The 19,263-nt window shown below is 44.2% G+C and overlaps 1 protein-coding gene across 1 annotated transcript in view; it reads left to right on the plus strand.

The window, feature by feature from the left end:
• Window positions 1-19,263, plus strand: part of GSG1L2 (GSG1 like 2) — a 71,597-nt gene that overhangs the window by 744 nt on the left and 51,590 nt on the right. Inside the window, exon 2 of the mRNA XM_073311544.1 lies at window positions 16,026-16,073. Coding sequence (XP_073167645.1) covers window positions 16,026-16,073 — 48 coding nt within the window. The remainder of the gene's footprint in view (window positions 1-16,025; window positions 16,074-19,263) is intronic.

A 19,263-nucleotide genomic window follows, 5' to 3' on the forward strand; every position in this document is an offset into this window, starting at 1 on the left:
TAATCTCTTTAGATCCCTGATTGCAGAATAGGCAGGGCAATGTTATTTCTTATTTTAAAATGTCGTGTTAATGTACATATTGTGTTAATTTACAGCAGATCTTGTGTAAATACTACAGAAACGTGAGGAGAGTTTCCTAGGTAAAGAATTTCAAGAGAAGCCCTGGTTTTGTGCTAAGAATGACATTTTATTGTAAAAGAAATGGATTTTCTTTTTGGGGTTCCTCATTCTCTGTGCCTCCCGCTAAGAAGATGAAATTTGATCATTTTCTTTTCATCATGATGCTGTCACTCCTAAAAAAAGGCAGAAGAAGCATTTTTTCCCTGCTGAAGAATAACTTGGCCATTTATTCATCATAAATGCTTGTACATAAGCTAGCCCCAATCTGAGTAACACTAAACACCAAGATGGCATAGAATGAAATTAGTTTGCCATAAAATGACACTGTTGATTGATCTTGGATCTTTGTAAGATAAGGCTGTTTATTTAGTACAAGTATGGTGCGCATTATAAATCCAGATTTCCAAGTTACTACCCATACTGCCCCTGTAGTCCCAAAGAGAGAGAGAAACAGACAAAAGACAACAGAAGAGTCAGATCACTCCAGACCTATAAACATCAAACCCTCAGCAACTAGCAGCCATAAATCTGGGGATCCCAGTTCTGCTGTGCACTGGGCTTGACATCTTAAATTGTAAACAACAGGGATCAGCAGAGGCGCCCCTCTGTTGAGACAGAACAAAGCCTAGGAGATGGGAAACAGAGACATTCTGGAGGGAGTGATCCCTGTAGACTGCAGAGGCGAGAGAGCTTTTGTATCTTGTGCTGTGAGTGGCTGAAAGGACAAGCTGATTGGAATCAATTTAATGAGCTTTGGTCAGAGGATCTGGATGGGGGCTGGGAGGGAGGTTTGAGACTCATTTGTGAGAGCAAGAGGCTGGAGCCAAGTTTCCACAAATCTGTTGAACTTGAAGCAGGGGTATTCTTTTGATCACCTGGAGGGGAAGCAAATTGACTGAGTTTGGAGGAGCCCCCACCTGTCAAGGGAACTCTGTTTTCGTAACGAACCTTTTGAAAACAAATTTGAGTCTTCACCTAAGTTTCCCCCAGCTTCATCTCTGGCCCCTGATTCAAAGGGGGAGGGATTCTCTCACCCACCTCCTAACAGTGAGGCCACCCTCCCTTTATCCTTTTCCATGGCATGCCCTTGGGGCCCAACTCCTCTGCCACTGCATGGCCCCAGCACCCAACTCCTCTGCTGCTGCTGTTGCTTTACCCAGGCTGGAATGACTGCCATATTAGCCCAAGCAAATGCTTCAACACACAGCTAGGCGGCACTACAGAGCAAATCTATTCCCTGAATTCACCACTGGGGGAGAACTCTGCTCCACTCTAGGCCCAGCCCCAGTCCTCCCTGTTCTGCTTAGGGTGACCAGATGTCCCGATTTTATTTGGACCATTCTGGTTATTAGGGGCTTTGTGTTCTATCAGATCCTATTACCCCCCCCCATGACCTCCCATCCCGATTTTTCAAACTTGCTATCTAGTCACCTTAGTTCTGCTCCGCAATCCCCTGTGCATTCTTTTCTTCCTTGTTAGAGGATTGGCCCTTTTCCGTAGAGTACCCTGGGGGTGGCGATTGCCCTACCAGCCCAATCATGCACACACACCATTCAGCCAGGGAGGGGCTCTAGAGGAGCAGAAGGTGGGTGTGAGTGTGTGGTGTCAGAGGGGAAAGGTGCTGTATGAAGACATCTGGATTTCCTAGTTTTTGTTGGAGTTGCTGCTTGGGGGGCCAAGGCAGAAGGCCAGGCCAAGACACCCTGGGCCACAGGAACTGTCCTTTCACGAATTCTTTCTGTGCACTAACATGACAGTGCCAGCCCATTCCTCAAACTCTGTGCCTCGCTTGTCACCGTTAGCTGCATCCACTGTCTACTCTCAACTCCTCTCTATTGCAAAAAAGTGTGCACACATGTTATATGATCATACACATTTCCTTTTTTTTTGTTAAAAATACTATTCATTTTTTGGACAAAAACTTTTTGGTTCAGGGTTTTTCAGTTTTCCAGTAAAAATCAAACATTTTCAGGGAAAACAGGCATATTTCATGAAAAATTTCATTTAGTTTAAAACCCAATTCTGAGTCAAAAACAAGTTAACACAAAATTTTCAAGTAGCCCTAGTAAAGACATACCTAGGTTTAGGGTTAGGCTGGTGAACCACAGTCAGGAAGGGAAGGGAAGCTGGGGAAGAGGGGTCCCTTTTTTTCTCCACACCTGGGACATCACAAACTACACCACAAGAGACGGGGTCCTGGCTTCTGCCATGCCCTCTACAGTGGTTTCTTATAGATAAATACTTAAAGGATAAATAAAGAATTAAAGGAGGGCAATAACATTAATGCTAATCAGCATACCAATCTATTTTATGGAAGGTAGATCTTGCCAAAATAACTTGATATCTTTTTTTTTAATGAGGTTACAAGTTTGGTTGACAAAGTTAATTGTGTTGATGTAATATACTTACACTGCTGTAAGGCTTTTGGCTTGGTACTGCATGAGATCTTGATTGAGAAACTAGAATACTAAACAATTAACATGGCACACATTAAATGGATTAAAAACTTGCTAACCGACAGGTCTCAAAATGTAATTGTAAAGGAGGAATCAACATCAAACTGGTGTGTTTCTGGTGGGGTCCCAAAGGGACTGGTTCTTAGCCCTGTGCTATTTAATATTTTTATCAGTGACTTGGAAGAAAACAAAATCATCACTGATAAAGTTTGCAGATGACAAAAAGATTGGGGTAGGGTAAATAATGAAGAAGACAGGTCAGTGATATAAAGTGATCAGGATCACTTGGCAAAGTGGTTACAAGCAAACAATATGAGTTTTAAGATGACCAACTGCAAATGTTTATGCAAGAAGTACTAAAGAATGTAGGCCATACTTACAGAATGGGGGACTTTATCCTAGGGAACAGTGACTCTGAAAAAGACTTGGGGATCATGCTGGATAGTCCGCTGAATTTGAACTCCCAGTGTGATGCAGTGGCCAAAAGGGTTAATGCATGAACAGAGGAATCTTGAGTAGAAGTAGAGAGATTATTTTATCTCTGTATCTGATGGTGTGACCACTTCTGGAATACTGTGTCCAGCTCCGATGCCCATCATTCAAGAAGGATGTTGATGACTTGAGACGGTTCAGAGAAGAGCCACAAGAATTATTAGAGGATTAGAAAACCTGCCTTATGGTGATAGACTCAAGGAGCTCGATTTATTTAGTTTAACAAAGAGAAGGCTGAGCGGTGACTTGATTAGTCTATACGTATTTCATGGGGAGTAAATATTTGATAGTGGGCTCTTCAATCTAACAGACAAGATATAACACAATCCAATGGCTGACATTTGAGGACTGACAAACTCAGACTGAAAATAAGACATAACATTTTATCAGTGAGGGTAATTAATCATTGGAACATGATGAATTCTTCATCACTGGCAATTTTTAAATCAAGATTGCATGTTTTCTAAAAGATCTGTTCTAGTTCAAAGAGGAATTAATTCAGCGACATTCTGTGGCCTGAGCTATGCAGGAGGTCAGACTAGAAGATCACAGTGACCCCTTCTGGCCATAGAATCTCTGACCCTCCCCCAGTCCCCTTTCTCTACCTCCACATTGTACTATGTTCTGAAGTGCAGGGATGTTTGAGAGTGGTTCTGCTTCGTATTCATTTGTGGTGTGGGTGTACTAACCTGCTTGCAGCTGCTGAACCACTGAACAGCTTTCATAGAATCATAGAATCATAGAATATCAGGGTTGGAAGGGACCCCAGAAGGTCATCTAGTCCAACCCCCTGCTCAAAGCAGGACCAATTCCCAGTTAAATCATCCCAGCCAGGGCTTTGTCAAGCCTGACCTTAAAAACCTCTAAGGAAGGAGATTCTACCACCTCCCTAGGTAACTCATTCCAGTGTTTCACCACCCTCTTAGTGAAAAAGTTTTTCCTAATATTCAATCTAAACCTCCCCCACTGCAACTTGAGACCATTACTCCTCGTTCTGTCATCTGCTACCATTGAGAACAGTCTAGAGCCATCCTCTTTGGAACCCCCTTTCAGGTAGTTGAAAGCAGCTATCAAATCCCCCCTCATTCTTCTCTTCTGCAGGCTAAACAATCCCAGCTCCCTCAGCCTCTCCTCATAACTCATGTGTTCCAGTCCCCTAATCATTTTTGTTGCCCTTCGCTGGACTCTCTCCAATTTATCCACATCCTTCTTGAAGTGTGGGGCCCAAAACTGGACACAGTACTCCAGATGAGGCCTCACCAATGTCGAATAGAGGGGAACGATCACGTCCCTTGATCTGCTCGCTATGCCCCTACTTATACATCCCAAAATGCCATTGGCCTTCTTGGCAACAAGGGCACACTGCTGACTCATATCCAGCTTCTCGTCCACTGTCACCCCTAGGTCCTTTTCCGCAGAACTGCTGCCAAGCCATTCGGTCCCTAGTCTGTAGCTGTGCATTGGGTTCTTCCGTCCTAAGTGCAGGACCCTGCACTTACCCTTATTGAACCTCATCAGATTCCTTTTGGCCCAATCTTCCAATTGGTCTAGGTCCTTCTGTATCCTATCCCTACCCTCCAGCGTATCTACCACTCCTCCCAGTTTAGTATCATCCGCAAATTTGCTGAGAGTGCAATCCACACCATCCTCCAGATCATTTATGAAGATATTGAATAAAACCGGCCCCAGGACCGACCCTTGGGGCACTCCACTTGATACCGGCTGCCAACTAGACATGGAGCCATTGATCACTACCCGTTGAGCCCGACAATCTAGCCAGCTTTCTGCCCACCTTATAGTGCATTCATCCAGCCCATACTTCCTTAACTTGGTGACAAGAATACTATGGTAGACCGTGTCAAAAGCTTTGCTAAAGTCAAGAAACAATACATCCACTGCTTTCCCTTCATCCACAGAACCAGTAATCTCATCATAAAAGGCGATTAGATTAGTCAGGCATGACCTTCCCTTGGTGAATCCATGCTGGCTGTTCCTGATCACTTTCCTCTCATGCAAGTGCTTCAGGATTGATTCTTTGAGGACCTGCTCCATGATTTTTCCAGGGACTGAGGTGAGGCTGACTGGCCTGTAGTTCCCAGGATCTTCCTTCTTCCCTTTTTTAAAGATTGGCACTACATTAGCCTTTTTTCAGTCATCCGGGACTTCCCCGGTTCGCCACGAGTTTTCAAAGATAATGGCCAGTGGCTCTGCAATCACAGCTGCCAATTCCTTCAGCACTCTCGGATGCAACTCGTCCGGCCCCATGGACTTGTGCACGTCCAGCTTTTCTAAATAGTCCCTAACCACCTCTATCTCCACAGAGGGCTGGCCATCTCTTCTGCATTTTGTGATGCCCAGCACAGCAGTCTGGGAGCTGACCTTGTTAGTGAAAACAGAGGCAAAAAAAGCATTGAGTACATTAGCTTTTTCCACATCCTCTGTCACTAGGTTGCCTCCCTCATTCAGTAAGGGGCCCACACATTCCTTGGCTTTCTTCTTGTTGCCAACATACCTGAAGAAACCCTTCTTGTTACTCTTGACATCTCTGGCTAGCTGCAGCTCCAGGTGCGATTTGGCCCTCCTGATAACATTCCTACATGCCCGAGCAATATTTTTATTGATAAAACAGATAAAGGAGCTAGTGAACAGGAGTAGCAAACAGGGGAGTTTTGCGAGGGAGTTCTCCAGGTAAAGGAGGAGCAACTATGTGACGCTTGGAGTGAGTTTGTTGTCTGTTTGTTGTTGTTTGTTTGCTGCTTGCCATGCGCTGCTTGATGGAAGTTTATTGTGTGGTCTGTCTGAGGAGCCGTTTGCTGAGCCTAGCACCCTACTAGGCAAGGCTGAGAGCTTCCTAACAAAGCTTTAGCCTGCCACCCTTTGATCCCTAATTCCTGTAGGATCCCTTGATAAGGGGGCATGGCTACTGAGGAACAGGGGTTTAAAAAGTCAGCTCCTGAGTGACCAGAAGAGCTAGTAAACAAGGGAGTGTTGCAAGGGCATTGAGCAAGGAAGCGTGAGAGCCAGACACACCCAGCAGTCTCTAAATTTAAGCAATAGCGTCCCCATGACTGTAAGAGGGCTCTAACCTGCTGCTTCTGGCTAAGCCAGTAGTTAGCCCTCCTGCAGCTCTGCAAGAGAGTGTGACCAAAAGCACCCCTGTACTCACACCCTACACATCACTACAACAAGCTTTGTGCAAAATATGCCTTGTTCGATATCACTGGAAAACTAATAACTCGCTGGTCAATATATGGTGAACTGTGTGTAGCAAAGTTATATGTCAAGTTATGAATCCCCTGTATGATGTTGTTATCACATGTTCAAATGCACACAACCCTGCCTAGGCAAAATTTGTTAACAAGGTTTATCCTAAATTTTACCTTAATTTATACATAAGTAATAACCAGGGTCCTCATGACAGAGGGGGAAGAGATGGCAGGAGACAAAGCAATGTTGCATTTCAGCAAACACAGATGAGGAGAAAGAGCATGGAGCCTCCCTTACCTATGTTGCCTTCTTTACTGCTTGAATAAACTTTACATTACAAGGTAAGACTCAGAAGAATCCACTTCAAAGGTTCACTGGACTATAAGAAAGGGGGACAGAGAACGCCAAGTTATGTCTCTGCCTTTCACCTAAGAAGACAAAGGCACCAACATCTTTGGGCCATTGGGAGAGATTCTGACAATCTTGCCGGAAGAGTGTGGGCAAAAAAAGCCATCTTAACAAAGCCTGGAACCAAAACTTGGAAAATTAAGTTTCAGACCTTTAAATGCATGTTTTCACTTTTAGTTGCTTGTAAACATTTCACTCTTAGAATCATAGAAACATAGAATTGTGGGATAGGAAGGGACCTCAAGAGGTCATCTAGTCCAGTCCCCTGCACTCATAGCAGGACTAAGTATTTTCTAAACTGACAGGTGATTGTCTAACCTGCTCTTAAAAATCTCCAGTGATGGAGATTCCACAACCTTCCTAGGCAATTTATTCCAGTGCTTGACCACCTTGACAGTTAGGAAGTTATTTCTAATATCCAACCTAAACAGCCATTGCTGCAATTTAAGCGGATTGCTTCTTGCCCTATCCTCAGAGATTAAGGAGAACAATTTTTCTCTCTCTCCTCCCTTTTCTCCCTCTTAAAGCAAGCTTTTATGTGCTTGAAAACTGTTATGATGTCCCCTTTCAGTCTTTTCTTCTCCAGACTAAACAAACCCATTTTTTATGTCTTCCCTCATACATCACGTTTTACAGATCTTCAATAGTTTTTGCAAAAAGAAAAGGAGTACTTGTGGCACCTTAGAGACTAACCAATTTATTTGAGCATGAGCTTTCGTGAGCTACAGCTCACTTCATCAGATGTTTACCGTGGAAACTGCAGCAGACTTTATATACACACAGAAATCATGAAACAATACCTCCTCCCACCCCACTGTCCTGCTGGTAATAGCTTATCTAAAGTGATCAACAGGTGGGCCATTTCCAGCACAAATCCAGGTTTTCTCACGAGTTTTTGTTGCTCTCCTCTTGAATTTCTCCAATTTGTCCACATCTTTCCTGAAATGTGGTGCCCAGAACTGGACACAATATTCCAGCTGAGGCCTAACCAGTGTGGAGTAGAGCGTAAGAATTACTTCTCGTGTCTTGCTTACAACACTCCTGCTAATACGTCCCAGAATGATTTTTGCTTTTTTTTTGCAAGTGTTACAGTGTTGATTCACATTTAGCTTGTGGTCAACTATGACCCCCAGATCTCTTTCCGCAGTACTCCTTCCTAGGCAGTCATTTCCCATTTCGTATGTGTGCAATTGATTGTTCCTTCCTAAGTGGAGTACTTTGCATTTTCCCTTATTGAATTTCACCCTATTTACTTCAGACTATTTCTCCGGTTTGTCCAGATCATTTTGAATTATAATTGTGTCATCCAAAGCATTTGAAACCTCTCACAGCTTAGTATCATCCACAAACTTTATAAGTTTGTGTCATTATCTAAATCATTGATGACAATATTGAACTGACCCAGACCCAGAACTGATCCCTGCAGGACCACACTTGTTATGCCCTCCCAGCTGTGAACCACTGATAACTATGCTCTGGGAATGGTTTTCCAACCACTTACTAACCCACCTTAGAGTAGCTGCACCTAGACTGTACTTTCCTACTTCCCCCCCCCCCCCCCCCCCCGAGTGCCTCCTGCCTGCCACTGGACTGCTGATCAGCAGTGGGTGGGAGGTGCTGGGGGAGAGAGGTGGAGCTGATCGGCAGGGCCCACCAGGGGGTGAGAGCACCCATTCTTTTTTTCCCTATGGGTGCTCCAGCCCCAGAGCACCCACAGAGTTGATGTCTATGCATATGTTCCTCACAAGAATCAATCGCAGGACATTTCAATCAGCTGTTCAATTTTAGCAGCTGGAATCAGGCTTGCACTGAAAGGGATTTCACACCCAATCATACTTAGTCACTGCCAAGTCAGGGAAAAAGGATGCAAACTGTTCCTTTGAGATGCACCACCATCACCTACGTGGGAGGCTGAATAATTCCATTGTTAGCCAGGAACTTACAAAGCTGCGGGAAGGTTTCATAGTTTGTCTTCAGTAAATCAGTCTTCCAGAAAACAATTTATTTTCTTTATGAATCCTGTGATTCAATCACTCAGCTAAAGGACATGGGTGTTCCTTCCTTGCAGACCTATGTTCAATTTATTCAGTTTCCCAAATATGTCTGTGACACAAGTAAGATGGCAAAATCTCCTTTGGTCACAGAGAAAATCAACAAATTCACTCTTTTGCAGTCCTTTGAATAAGCATGAAGCTTGTCTCTCAGCTCAGAAAATTGTCCCAGTATTTTCCTCTTGAGAGCCAATGAGCTTCAGTGTGGAATAACAATACGTCATGACAACAATAACAATAGGTCAGGCTTGACAAAGCCCTGGCTGGGATGATTTAGTTGGAGATTGGTCCTGCTTTGAGCAGGGGGCTGGACTAGATGCCCTCCTGAGGTCCCTTCCAACCCTGATATTCTATGATTCTATGATTGGACCCCATTTCTTCACACCATTTTGCAAACAGGCATGCACAAAGAAGCTGAGTCTGGAGTCTGGATCATTCACAATAGATGAGATCTGCTGCAAAACATCCTAGCTCTGGACTCAGAAGTATAGGTGCCAGTTGTTATCTGTGAATCATGCAGTTATTTCACACAGCAGATGGAGCACTTTCTTTACCAAGGCATGCAGACCTGGTTTGTGGCCTGCCATAGATGGAGCTCTATCTGTACAAAAGCCCACTATGTGATCACATGGTAGATTTTTGTTTTGCATGTAGCCATGTAGCACATTGAAAATTCCTTGTCTGGGAAGAGGGACACAGAACACAATGTCTTTGGGAATTGCACCCTTCCTGTGTATTTCACAAAACCCAAGAATTGTGCAACATGACCTTCAGTGCTTGCATCAACTTGAAGAGCAAAAGCATCCATGTTTTTCAGAGGCTCCACCAGTGTTTTCCTAAGCTGCTGCTCTCGCTTCAATCCTTTGCTTCACTGTGTTGTTGGAGAGCGGTATGGCCTTGAGCTTGTTTGCCTCAGCTTCCCCACACATTATGTTCACCATATTGATTGCAGGTGGCAAAATCAAAGTCTATCCATTTGTGTGAGGCTTCTGGTGTGTGGAGGGGATTACACAGGGGATGGGGAGGGGGTGTCACGCTGCCTGAATGGGACACAGCTAAGAGCGCCAGTCTCAGGTTAGACTGCCAGAATATAGGGCATATACCACACACTGATGGTGTACTCTATCACAAGACTTCACGAAGCCTTTAACAAATGTGTGCTTCCAAAATAGACACTAAGCTGGGAGGGAGAGGTAGATATGCTGGAGAGTAGGGATAGGATACAGAGTGACCTAGACAAATTGGAGGATTGGGCACAAAAAAAAAAAACTGATGAGGTTCAACAAGGACAAGTGCAGAGTCCTGCACTTTGGACAGAGGAATCCCATACACTGCTACAGGCTGGGGACTGATTGGCTAAGCGGCAGTTCTGCAGAAAAGGGCCTGGGGATTATAGTGGATGAGAAGCTGGATATGAGTCAGCAGTGTGCCCTGGTTGCCAAGAAGGCTAATGGCATATTGGGCTGCATTAGTAGGAGCATTGCCAGCAGATCAAGGGAAGTGATTATTCCCCTGTATTTGGCACTGGTGAGGCCACATCTAGAGTATTGCATCCAGTTTTGGGCTCCCCACTACAGAAAGGATGTGGACAAATTGGAGAGAGTGCAGCGTGGGGCAACAAAAATGATTAGAGGGCAGGGGCACATGACTTATGAGGGGAGGCTGAGGGAACTGGGCTTATTTAGTCTGCAGAAGAGAAGAGTGAGGGGGGATTTGGTAGCAGCCTTCAACTATCTGAAGGGGGTTCCCAAGAGGATGGAGCTCAGCTCTTCTCAGTGGGGGCAGATGACTGAACAAGGAGCAATGGTCTTAAGTTGCAGTGTGGGAGGTCTAGGTTGGATATTAGGAAAAACTATTTCACTGGGAGGGTGATGAAGCACTGGAATGGGTTACCGGGAGAGGTGGTGGAATCTCCATCCTTAGAGGTTTTTAAGGCCCAGCTTGACAAAGCTCTGGCTGGGAATATTTAGTTGGGGTTGGTCCTGTTTTAAGCAGGGGGTTGGGCTAGATGACCTCCTGAGGTCTCTTCCAGCCCTAATCTTCTATGATTCTATGATTTTAATACTATATTAGGTATTACGAAGCCACAGACAGTCCCCTTCAGGCCCTCTAGCCCCCCTTGAACTACCCGTACAAGCCAGACTTCTCTGATAAATGGTTATTACAACCAGAAATCACATATATTCGGTCCTTCCAGTTCCAAAGAACCAGACATTCACCCAGGTCAATACATACTTCAGGATCTCACCAAATACCACACTGCAGTCAATCTTTAGTAAACTAACTAAAGATTTATTAACAAAAAAAGAAAAGAAGAGAGTTATTAAAAGGTGAAAATGAATCATGTACATTACAGTTGATTTCAGCGTCTCTAGGTCAGGACAGTAGCAGTGATGTTAAGTCGGCTAGCTTGCAATACGTCTCTCCGAATCAATTCATCTCATGGGTGTTATCCAGGAACACAACATGTCTGAGATGCCAATAAACAGCAAAGATTCACAGCTTCATATGCAATGACAATACAGGCATATAAACAGGATAACAAAAAGAAAAGGAGTACTTGTGGCACCTTAGAGACTAACCAATTTATTTGAGCATAAGCTTTCGTGAGCTACAGCTCACTTCATTGGTTGCATACTTTTTATACACACAAACCATGAAAAAATGGGTGATAATCACTACAAAAGGTTTTCTCTCCCCCCACCCCACTCTCCTGCTGGTAATATCTTATGTAAAGTGATCACTCTCCTTACAATGTGTATGATAATCAAGTTGGGCCATTTCCAGCACAAATCCAGGTTTTCTCCCCACCCCCTCCCAACACACACACAAACCCACTCTCCTGTTGGTAATAGCTTATCTAAAGTGATGACTCTCCTTACAATGTGTATGATAATCAAGGTGGGCCATTGGGATAACGTTGTTCAACGGATCACAGCTTTTCCCTTTTCCAATGATACCTTACAATGCACACTTTGTATAAGATTTATCACAATTGTGCAAGAGTGTCGATACATCAGTGATCATACCTTAGTGTAAGCATGTGTGGCACTATGTACCTCAAAGCAGCACCCTGGAACCTGCATCTTTCTTTTTCTACAGCATCACAAGGTGCATGGGGGATGGAGTAGTGGGTGCATGGGGGTGCATGAGGGTGAGGTTGGGGTACAAAGGGGATTGAGGGATGGGAATGGGGCTGAATTTAGGGTATATGGGGGTGAGGTTGGGAGAGACAGAGTCCAGCACCAGCTTGGACACCTCTTCCCTCCCTCTCCCACCAGAGACCATAAATCTCCCTGAATTTATTTGAAAATGTTTGTCATTATGCCCTAACCAACAAGATCTGTTATTGCTCACTTTGAATCATAACAATTTCAGTACCTAGGGTATTTGCAACCTTTCCCTTTCCTGCCAGCCCTAGTCAAATACCCTTTCCCTTAGCCACATGTCAGAGTGGTTACTGGGCTGCACAAGGACTGGTGACTGCAGGGCCTAGCTGCTTAAGTACCTACAATGTTTGCTTCCATTGTATTAATTTAGATGGACTAAATGGGCCCAAAGAGTCAAAGCTGTTAACACAACCCTGGCAATGTCCAGCATTAAACAGTTTTAAATAAGATTCAGGGTTTTGTCTGCAGAGAACTCAGCCTGCTCAGTACCATGGCAAACAAACCATTAGCATTCTTTTTGTTAAAGATACAGAAAAAGGAGAAACCGTTAAAGCATTTGAAATGTAAAGGATTAAGTAAGGTTTTCATTTTAACAACAAACTTTATTCCCTTTCCCTTTAGGTAGAAAGAGTCTTTAGAAGAACCTCCTCCCCTTGTCTGACAGTCATTTAGATGATATTAAAAATGGTAATAACTGTTCTTTTGGGGGAAAAGAGAAGTTAGTTGAGGAGCTGTTGTTGCTATGGTTGTTAAAGTCTAATCCCACTTCCTAGAAGACAAAACAAGACAAACACAGGAGTGAAAAAGAAAAGAACAGCAAAGCGAGAAAATGCAGCTTCCACTTCTGGTGTTGACTCTCACTTGTAACCGCACTCATGGAGAAATATAGGCCCAGTAACATAAGCATGGCACATGGTGTGATCAGCCACACCGAGACTTGGGAAACTTGTACCAGCATGAGGCTGTTTAGGGAATTGATTTTATTTGCCTTTCTGGTCACAGTGTTGCAAAGCATACAATCCTAGCTAAAGGACACTGTGTGCGTAAGTGGGCATGCGTATGTGACAAAGTCTCACATCCCAGGTAGTGTTCGGGATATAACTGGAGCCAGTGAAGGTGATGATGTCATCTGGGTCCCTCTGTCTGGCCTGGCCTGGTCAGGACATCTCTCAGGATCAGGATGACAAAGACATAATGGTGTCATGCTGGATTCTGGGGTCCCAGGGGACAGGGAGTGTGGCAGCCATGATGGTGAAGATTGCTCCTTCCCCTTTTTTCAGTCGGCAATTGTCCCCAAAATCCTTTTTTGAGGACCCCAGAAGGGAGTGATGGGTGAAATACCCCATCCCTTCATTATTATTTAGTTCACCAATTTGGCCTAAATTCTGACACACCAATTTTGGTTCATTAATTTCCAGTCCCACACTTCTCTTGTTTACCCGAATTGATCATAACACAGTCCTTGAGTTGTATCATTTGGCCTTTTTGTTTGTACTAATTCAGTCTTTGTCTTCCTTTTGCACCTTTTCCCATTAACATTTATTGTTATAAGTTGCTGTGACACATTATAAACTTTCTCATGGTTTTTCCAGTTGAGCTCACAATTCAGAAAAAATTATCGGCCCAATTATTACACCACCTCTGGGTTGTGGTACACCTACCACTCTACAGGCACCCTAGGTTTAATGAGCAACCCCAATGATTACAATGGTCTTGCTAGTGCCATATGCAGAAATTGTAACACCTCCCTATTGGTACTCAATATTCCCCTATTTATTCACCCAGGTATTGCATTAGGCATCTTAGCCACAGCCTCACACTGAGAACTCCTCTGTATTTGTTTGCCACTATGCCATCTAAATCCTTTTCTGAGTCATTTCTGTCCTATCTTCTGGTTCATGGGTGTATGACCTTGCAGTAGGCTATATCCTATGCAGTCTGAACTGCTCTTTATAACTGATCTGTCCTTATTATCATGTTCCACTCCACCATTTTTGAGTCACCTACAAACTTTTTCAGAAGTGGTCTTATATTTTCTCCTAGATTATTGATTAGATCCCAGGAGGACCCCACTAGAAACACCCTTCATGGATGACAGTTGCCCATCTACAATTACTTTTTGAGATCTATTGGTTAGCATCACAGTTATGTAGCTAATCTGCACGGTGGTTCCCTTTTTGATCTCTCTGAGTGCACCCTCGAAGGTGTTCGACATCTTGCCTTTACCTATATTGGGATGGAATCTCACAATTTTTCCACTTTTAGACCAGGTCCTGAATGCACTACCCCATGTACCACTGCTTTTCACCCTGGAGATCTGGCTGGGGTCAGGCACCCACATTTCCTACCTTCAGGAACCTGTGACAAGTGAGAGTGACTATTTTATTTAGTAGTTGGAACAAAGCATTAGAGAAAGGGGATTTGAAAACAACAAAAAGCCCACACGTATACTTAGTTTTAACCTTATGCTTAGTTTCTAACCTTATGCTTCCCTACAAGCTAAATTAGAAAGACTTTCCTCTTCAGTTACAGGAACAGAAGAGAAGCAACTCACATTCCCCTGGACAGCCCAGATCGTCCTGTGTGTCTTATTCTCAATCTGGTTCTCTTAATCTCACCCACCCTGTTCAGACTGGTAGCAACGCTCCCTCAGGAGTGTGGGCTAAAGCAGTTAAGGTACTCCCTCTGGGATTATCACTTAGAGACTCTTAAGTGTAAGATGTTAGGTGACTATTAGGGTCTGTCTTCATTGCAGATCCAACTCAGACTCCTCCTTGGGTGATGCTGCTAACCCCCCTCCCCTCCATATGCAACCCTCTCCCCTGAGTTTGATGGTGCTTGACACCCAGGCTAGCTGGTCCAGAGGGGGGCTATAGGCCAGAGCCTGGCTACTGCTTTCACTTTTCAGTGTGGATACAGGCTAAACAACCCTATGGTACCTTCCTACAATTCACCGCATGTGCCCAGAAGGACAGACAAGTTCTCTGACAATTCACTGAGAATGAATCCTAGAGTGGCTCAGCTTAGTGCCACACAAAGAACAACAGGATCTGCCCCAGAAGTCTAAGAGACACACACATGGGGGCGGGGTGAGGGTGGGGGAGCGCAGCGCCAGTGAGGACACAGTAATTGAGGTAGGCAGACCCTTAGACCACCAGAAAGGGCCTCCTCTATCTTTCTCTAGATTGAAAGGCTCTGCTACCCAGTCAGCCCCTTAGGGTGAAATACGCATTCCCATGTATGGTATGGACACATCACACTAGTGGCAGATCCAGATTCAGTATTAATAATTATTAAAAAGCACCTCCACATTTGACACAGTCAGCCAGTTTTTAATTAATTTATTAGATACTGCATTGATTTTGTATAGAGCTCAGTTTCTAATCAGAATGTCATACAGTTCTAAGTCAAATGCCTTACAAAGTCTAAGTGTATTATGTCAACACATTTATGTTGGCCAACCAAATTTATAATCTCGTTTAAAAAAAATCAAGCTCCCCAAAACAGAACAAATAAACTAGGCATTCCTCCCCACTCTTTACTTCCCTGTTCACATCACTCTATCCTGAAAACCAAGCACGGCAGTTACAACTGCATCCCACATCAGCTTTTCCAGTATTTTCCTGGGGTCCATGTCAGGCTAATTGGCTGCTAATAACCAGGGTCAACCTTTTTGATCCTGTTTGAATATTAGCACAACAGAAACTTTTCCCCAACCCTTTGGGACTTAACTAGCATTCAAAAATTAGTTAAAAATCAACATCTGTGTCTCAGAGGGCTCCTTATGTGGGGCCTTATGTGATCATGCATGGAAGACCATACTGTAAAGAAGGGAAGATTTATAATGGTTTGGGAACCTGGATTCTGAATGTCCTGAGTTTTATGCAGTTATTATCATAACTGTAGTGCTTCGTTCACTTAGTTTGGGCTGGAAAATATAGTGTATGGTATACTAAAACAAGTGCTCCCCTTAGGGGCAGTTCTAAACTAAAACCAGCACGTATGTTTATACATGCATTCATGCTAATTTGAATACAGGAGGACATTTTGCCTTTCTTTGCATTTTATTCATCTAGTTCTGCATTTTATTTTTAAACTTTAAATTTGTATATGTCTTTTAGGTGAGCAATGTAGAAGTTTTATCAGTCTGACTCCACCTGCAGATCGAGGTAAATATATATTTCCAGTACTTCAGGGCTCTGTAACCTTCCTGCTTTATGTTTAGCATTCTAAACATTAGATAAGCTATTACCAGCAGGACAGTGGGGTGGGAGGAGGTATTGTTTCATATTCTCTGTGTATATATAAAGTCTGCTGCAGTTTCCACGGTATGCATCCGATGAAGTGAGCTGTAGCTCATGAAAGCTTATGCTCAAATAAATTGGTTAGTCTCTAAGGTGCCACAAGTACTCCTTTTCATTTTCCCCTTTGTGCCTTTGGAAATCTCCCCTTTACTCTCTTAGGAAGGCTTTGGAGGCTTTATTTGGGTTTTCCAAACTCCACGATGAAGCCCAAATCTGATAAAATTTCAGGGTGGGAGTTTCCCAAGTATTGGGCCTGATTTGAAAGGCATTTAGACGTCCAGTGGGGTGAAAAAGGCTGTTTCATTCAACTCCTGTTTAGTCTAAAAGTTTAGGATTTAGACTGGGTGTTTGCTTCTCATTTTCGTAAGGAACTATCTCTGCTCTTCAGGCCTATCACAATGCTTAAAATCTATATTTCTGTGGTTCATAAACTTTTAAAAATGTTTTATCCTTACCCGTGAATTTGTCTCCTAACACGTCTACTCCCTTCTCACCTCAGTGGTGGATAGGGAGTGCATTAGCTGAGCAGGATGAACAGGATGCTCTGAACTCCGCTTCGTGAGGCTCATAGGCGGCTCTCTGCTAACGTATCGCCTCCCCGCCCTGGAGTAACCTCAGGGGTGCTCTAATTTACTCTGGCTGGACCAACTCCCAAAGGGCTCTTCTATCTGCTCAAGCTCCCCACAGTGTAGTGAGCTCTGGCCATGCCTACTGAGTCCTGGAGGAGAGAAGTGGGTAGTGTATACCTAGCTATGCCAACCTCCCTCTACACAAGGGGAATCCCAGCTATCCTGTTAGAGCAGGAGTCCTTCCCTTTTGAGCCATGGGACACAGTGGCAGAGTTCATTTTCTAACAAGCAATGGGTTATCTTACACTTGTCCATGTATGTCGCACTTGTAAGAAATGAGACTACACAAATATCTCTTCACCTTCCATTAACTGTAGATTTCTGCATTCTGGTGTCTAACTGCCACTTTAGGCAGCAAAATCCCAGGATCAGGCCCCACTGGGATTCACAAAACCCCCACTCAGCTGCTCCCGAATGTTGTAGGTACCTAAACTCACTCCGTGCCTCCATTCTTGCAGTAAAAGCTACCTAGGTTTCTGTTCCTAGGTTCTGCACAGCACAGTCCCATGCCAAGCATCCACACATCTAAGTTCCAGAGCAATTCACAAATTGGGGGAAAAGAGGTGTTCCTTCACCTACCTTGCCTGTGGAGCCCTGTCCAGTAAGTGCTTAGAGCTTTGCCTATCGGATCAGACCCCTACAGATGAGCTTACATGGAAGAGCTGGGGGTGGGGGAGGAGGAGGAATTCCCTCATAACTTTTAGCCCAGGGGTTAGAGCACTCACCTGGGATGGGTAGACCCCCCCACTTCAAGTCTCCTGTCACCTGAAAGGAGAGAAGGGATTTGAAAAGTGATCTATCATCTGTCTGGCAAGCATCCTAGCCACAGGGCCATGGACTACTTTGCTATGGCGGCTCCCGCATCTCTCCTGTTGAATTGTGGATAATAACTTTTAAAAAAGGCCTGGGAGTAGGGGGATTGGATCCTGAGTTACACCTCAAAAGGGAGCACTCGAACCAGCAAGCTACAGAGTCATTCTTGCTCTCTGTCACTGGCAACAGCTTCACAGGAGAGACTGAGGGAGCCCCTACATCAGAATATCCCTCAGACCAGGGATTAGGGCAAGCATCCGATAGATGGCAGATCCCTGTTCAAATTCCTTCTCCCCCACAGGTGGGTCTCCCACATCCCAGATGAGTACCCTAACACTGGGCTAAACGTTAGCAGGGATGTCTTTCTTGCTAAGATGGCATAGGCACCTACTGACAACAAAGGGTTTGTAGCTGAGAATCCCAAGCAGAGCTAGGCACCTCCCTGAAGCCCAGATTTAGGCACCTATCTCTGCCGCACCCCTTGCTTTGGCATCTCCCATTGGCTAGCTCACGTAAGGAGCTCCCTCGCGTGCTGGTTTTTGTAAATTGCAGTCTAAAGCGCCTCTCACCCCATTCACTCTATGGGAAGCCTAGGTTCCTAACTCAGGCTTTGTGAATCAAAGGGATTTTTTAGAGACCTAAAAGTTAGGTGTGGTGATGCACAGTATCACTGTGTCTAAGTTCCTAGGTCAATCTAGCCCCAGGTGTCTGAAGTTGGGCACCAAAATTAGTGAACACTTGCCACTTTTTTTTTTACCTTAATCTTCTTGTGCCTCAGTTTCACATAGATAAAATGGGAGTATGTATGGGGGTCTACAAACCCCATATTGAGCCTAAACAGAGGGAGAGGAGAACCTCTCCTGTTTACAAGCAAGCAGCTTGATCACACCACCATACAGCTGCCAGAGCTGCCAGTCATGGAGACAGGCACCCACAGCTGCAACCAATAGAGGACACAAGACCTGATATCAGGGAGAGAGTTCAGAGATGGAAGGGAAGGTAGAAAGGCCTGGGACAGTAAAGGGGAGACAGCCCTGCACCAGGCTGTCTCCAAGAAAGAACCAAGAGACTGAAGCAGACTGCAAGCCCTATAATTGAAGGCCTGCTAGCCTTAATTAGAGGTGAAAGTCCAAGTATTGACCTGATTGAAGAGATACTCAGGGTGGTCAGCTAGGAGAAGCTGGTTCCCCTTGAAAGACCACACCAAGAGACCCCCACAGGGTAATATCATCTCCTCTCTCATGGGTGTTGTGAAAATACATCCATTAATGTTTGTAAAATGAGACCCTATGGGGATGACTACCATAGAATGCCCATGAAGAAATTACCAATTATGCATTCAGTGCAGGGCTTGAATGATGTACAGTAAATAAGGCCTGAGGCAATAGACTAAATGAGGAGGACAAAAAGAAATATTCAGTCATTGAGTATCATCTCTGCCATGCATTGAAGGAGATAAATTGAGTGGATAAATTAATATGATTTTTAATGTAATACTAGTTAATGCTTAAAAAACTCTAGAAGAAAATACAGCCTACTGCTTCAGGGCTTAAGCCTATCTTTAACTATTAGGGATCAGGATGAAATCTTCCTAGGGAGGCAGATTATCCTAC

This window comes from Lepidochelys kempii, chromosome 14, assembly GCF_965140265.1.
Source record: "Lepidochelys kempii isolate rLepKem1 chromosome 14, rLepKem1.hap2, whole genome shotgun sequence".
NCBI classification, from domain to species: Eukaryota; Metazoa; Chordata; order Testudines; family Cheloniidae; genus Lepidochelys; species Lepidochelys kempii.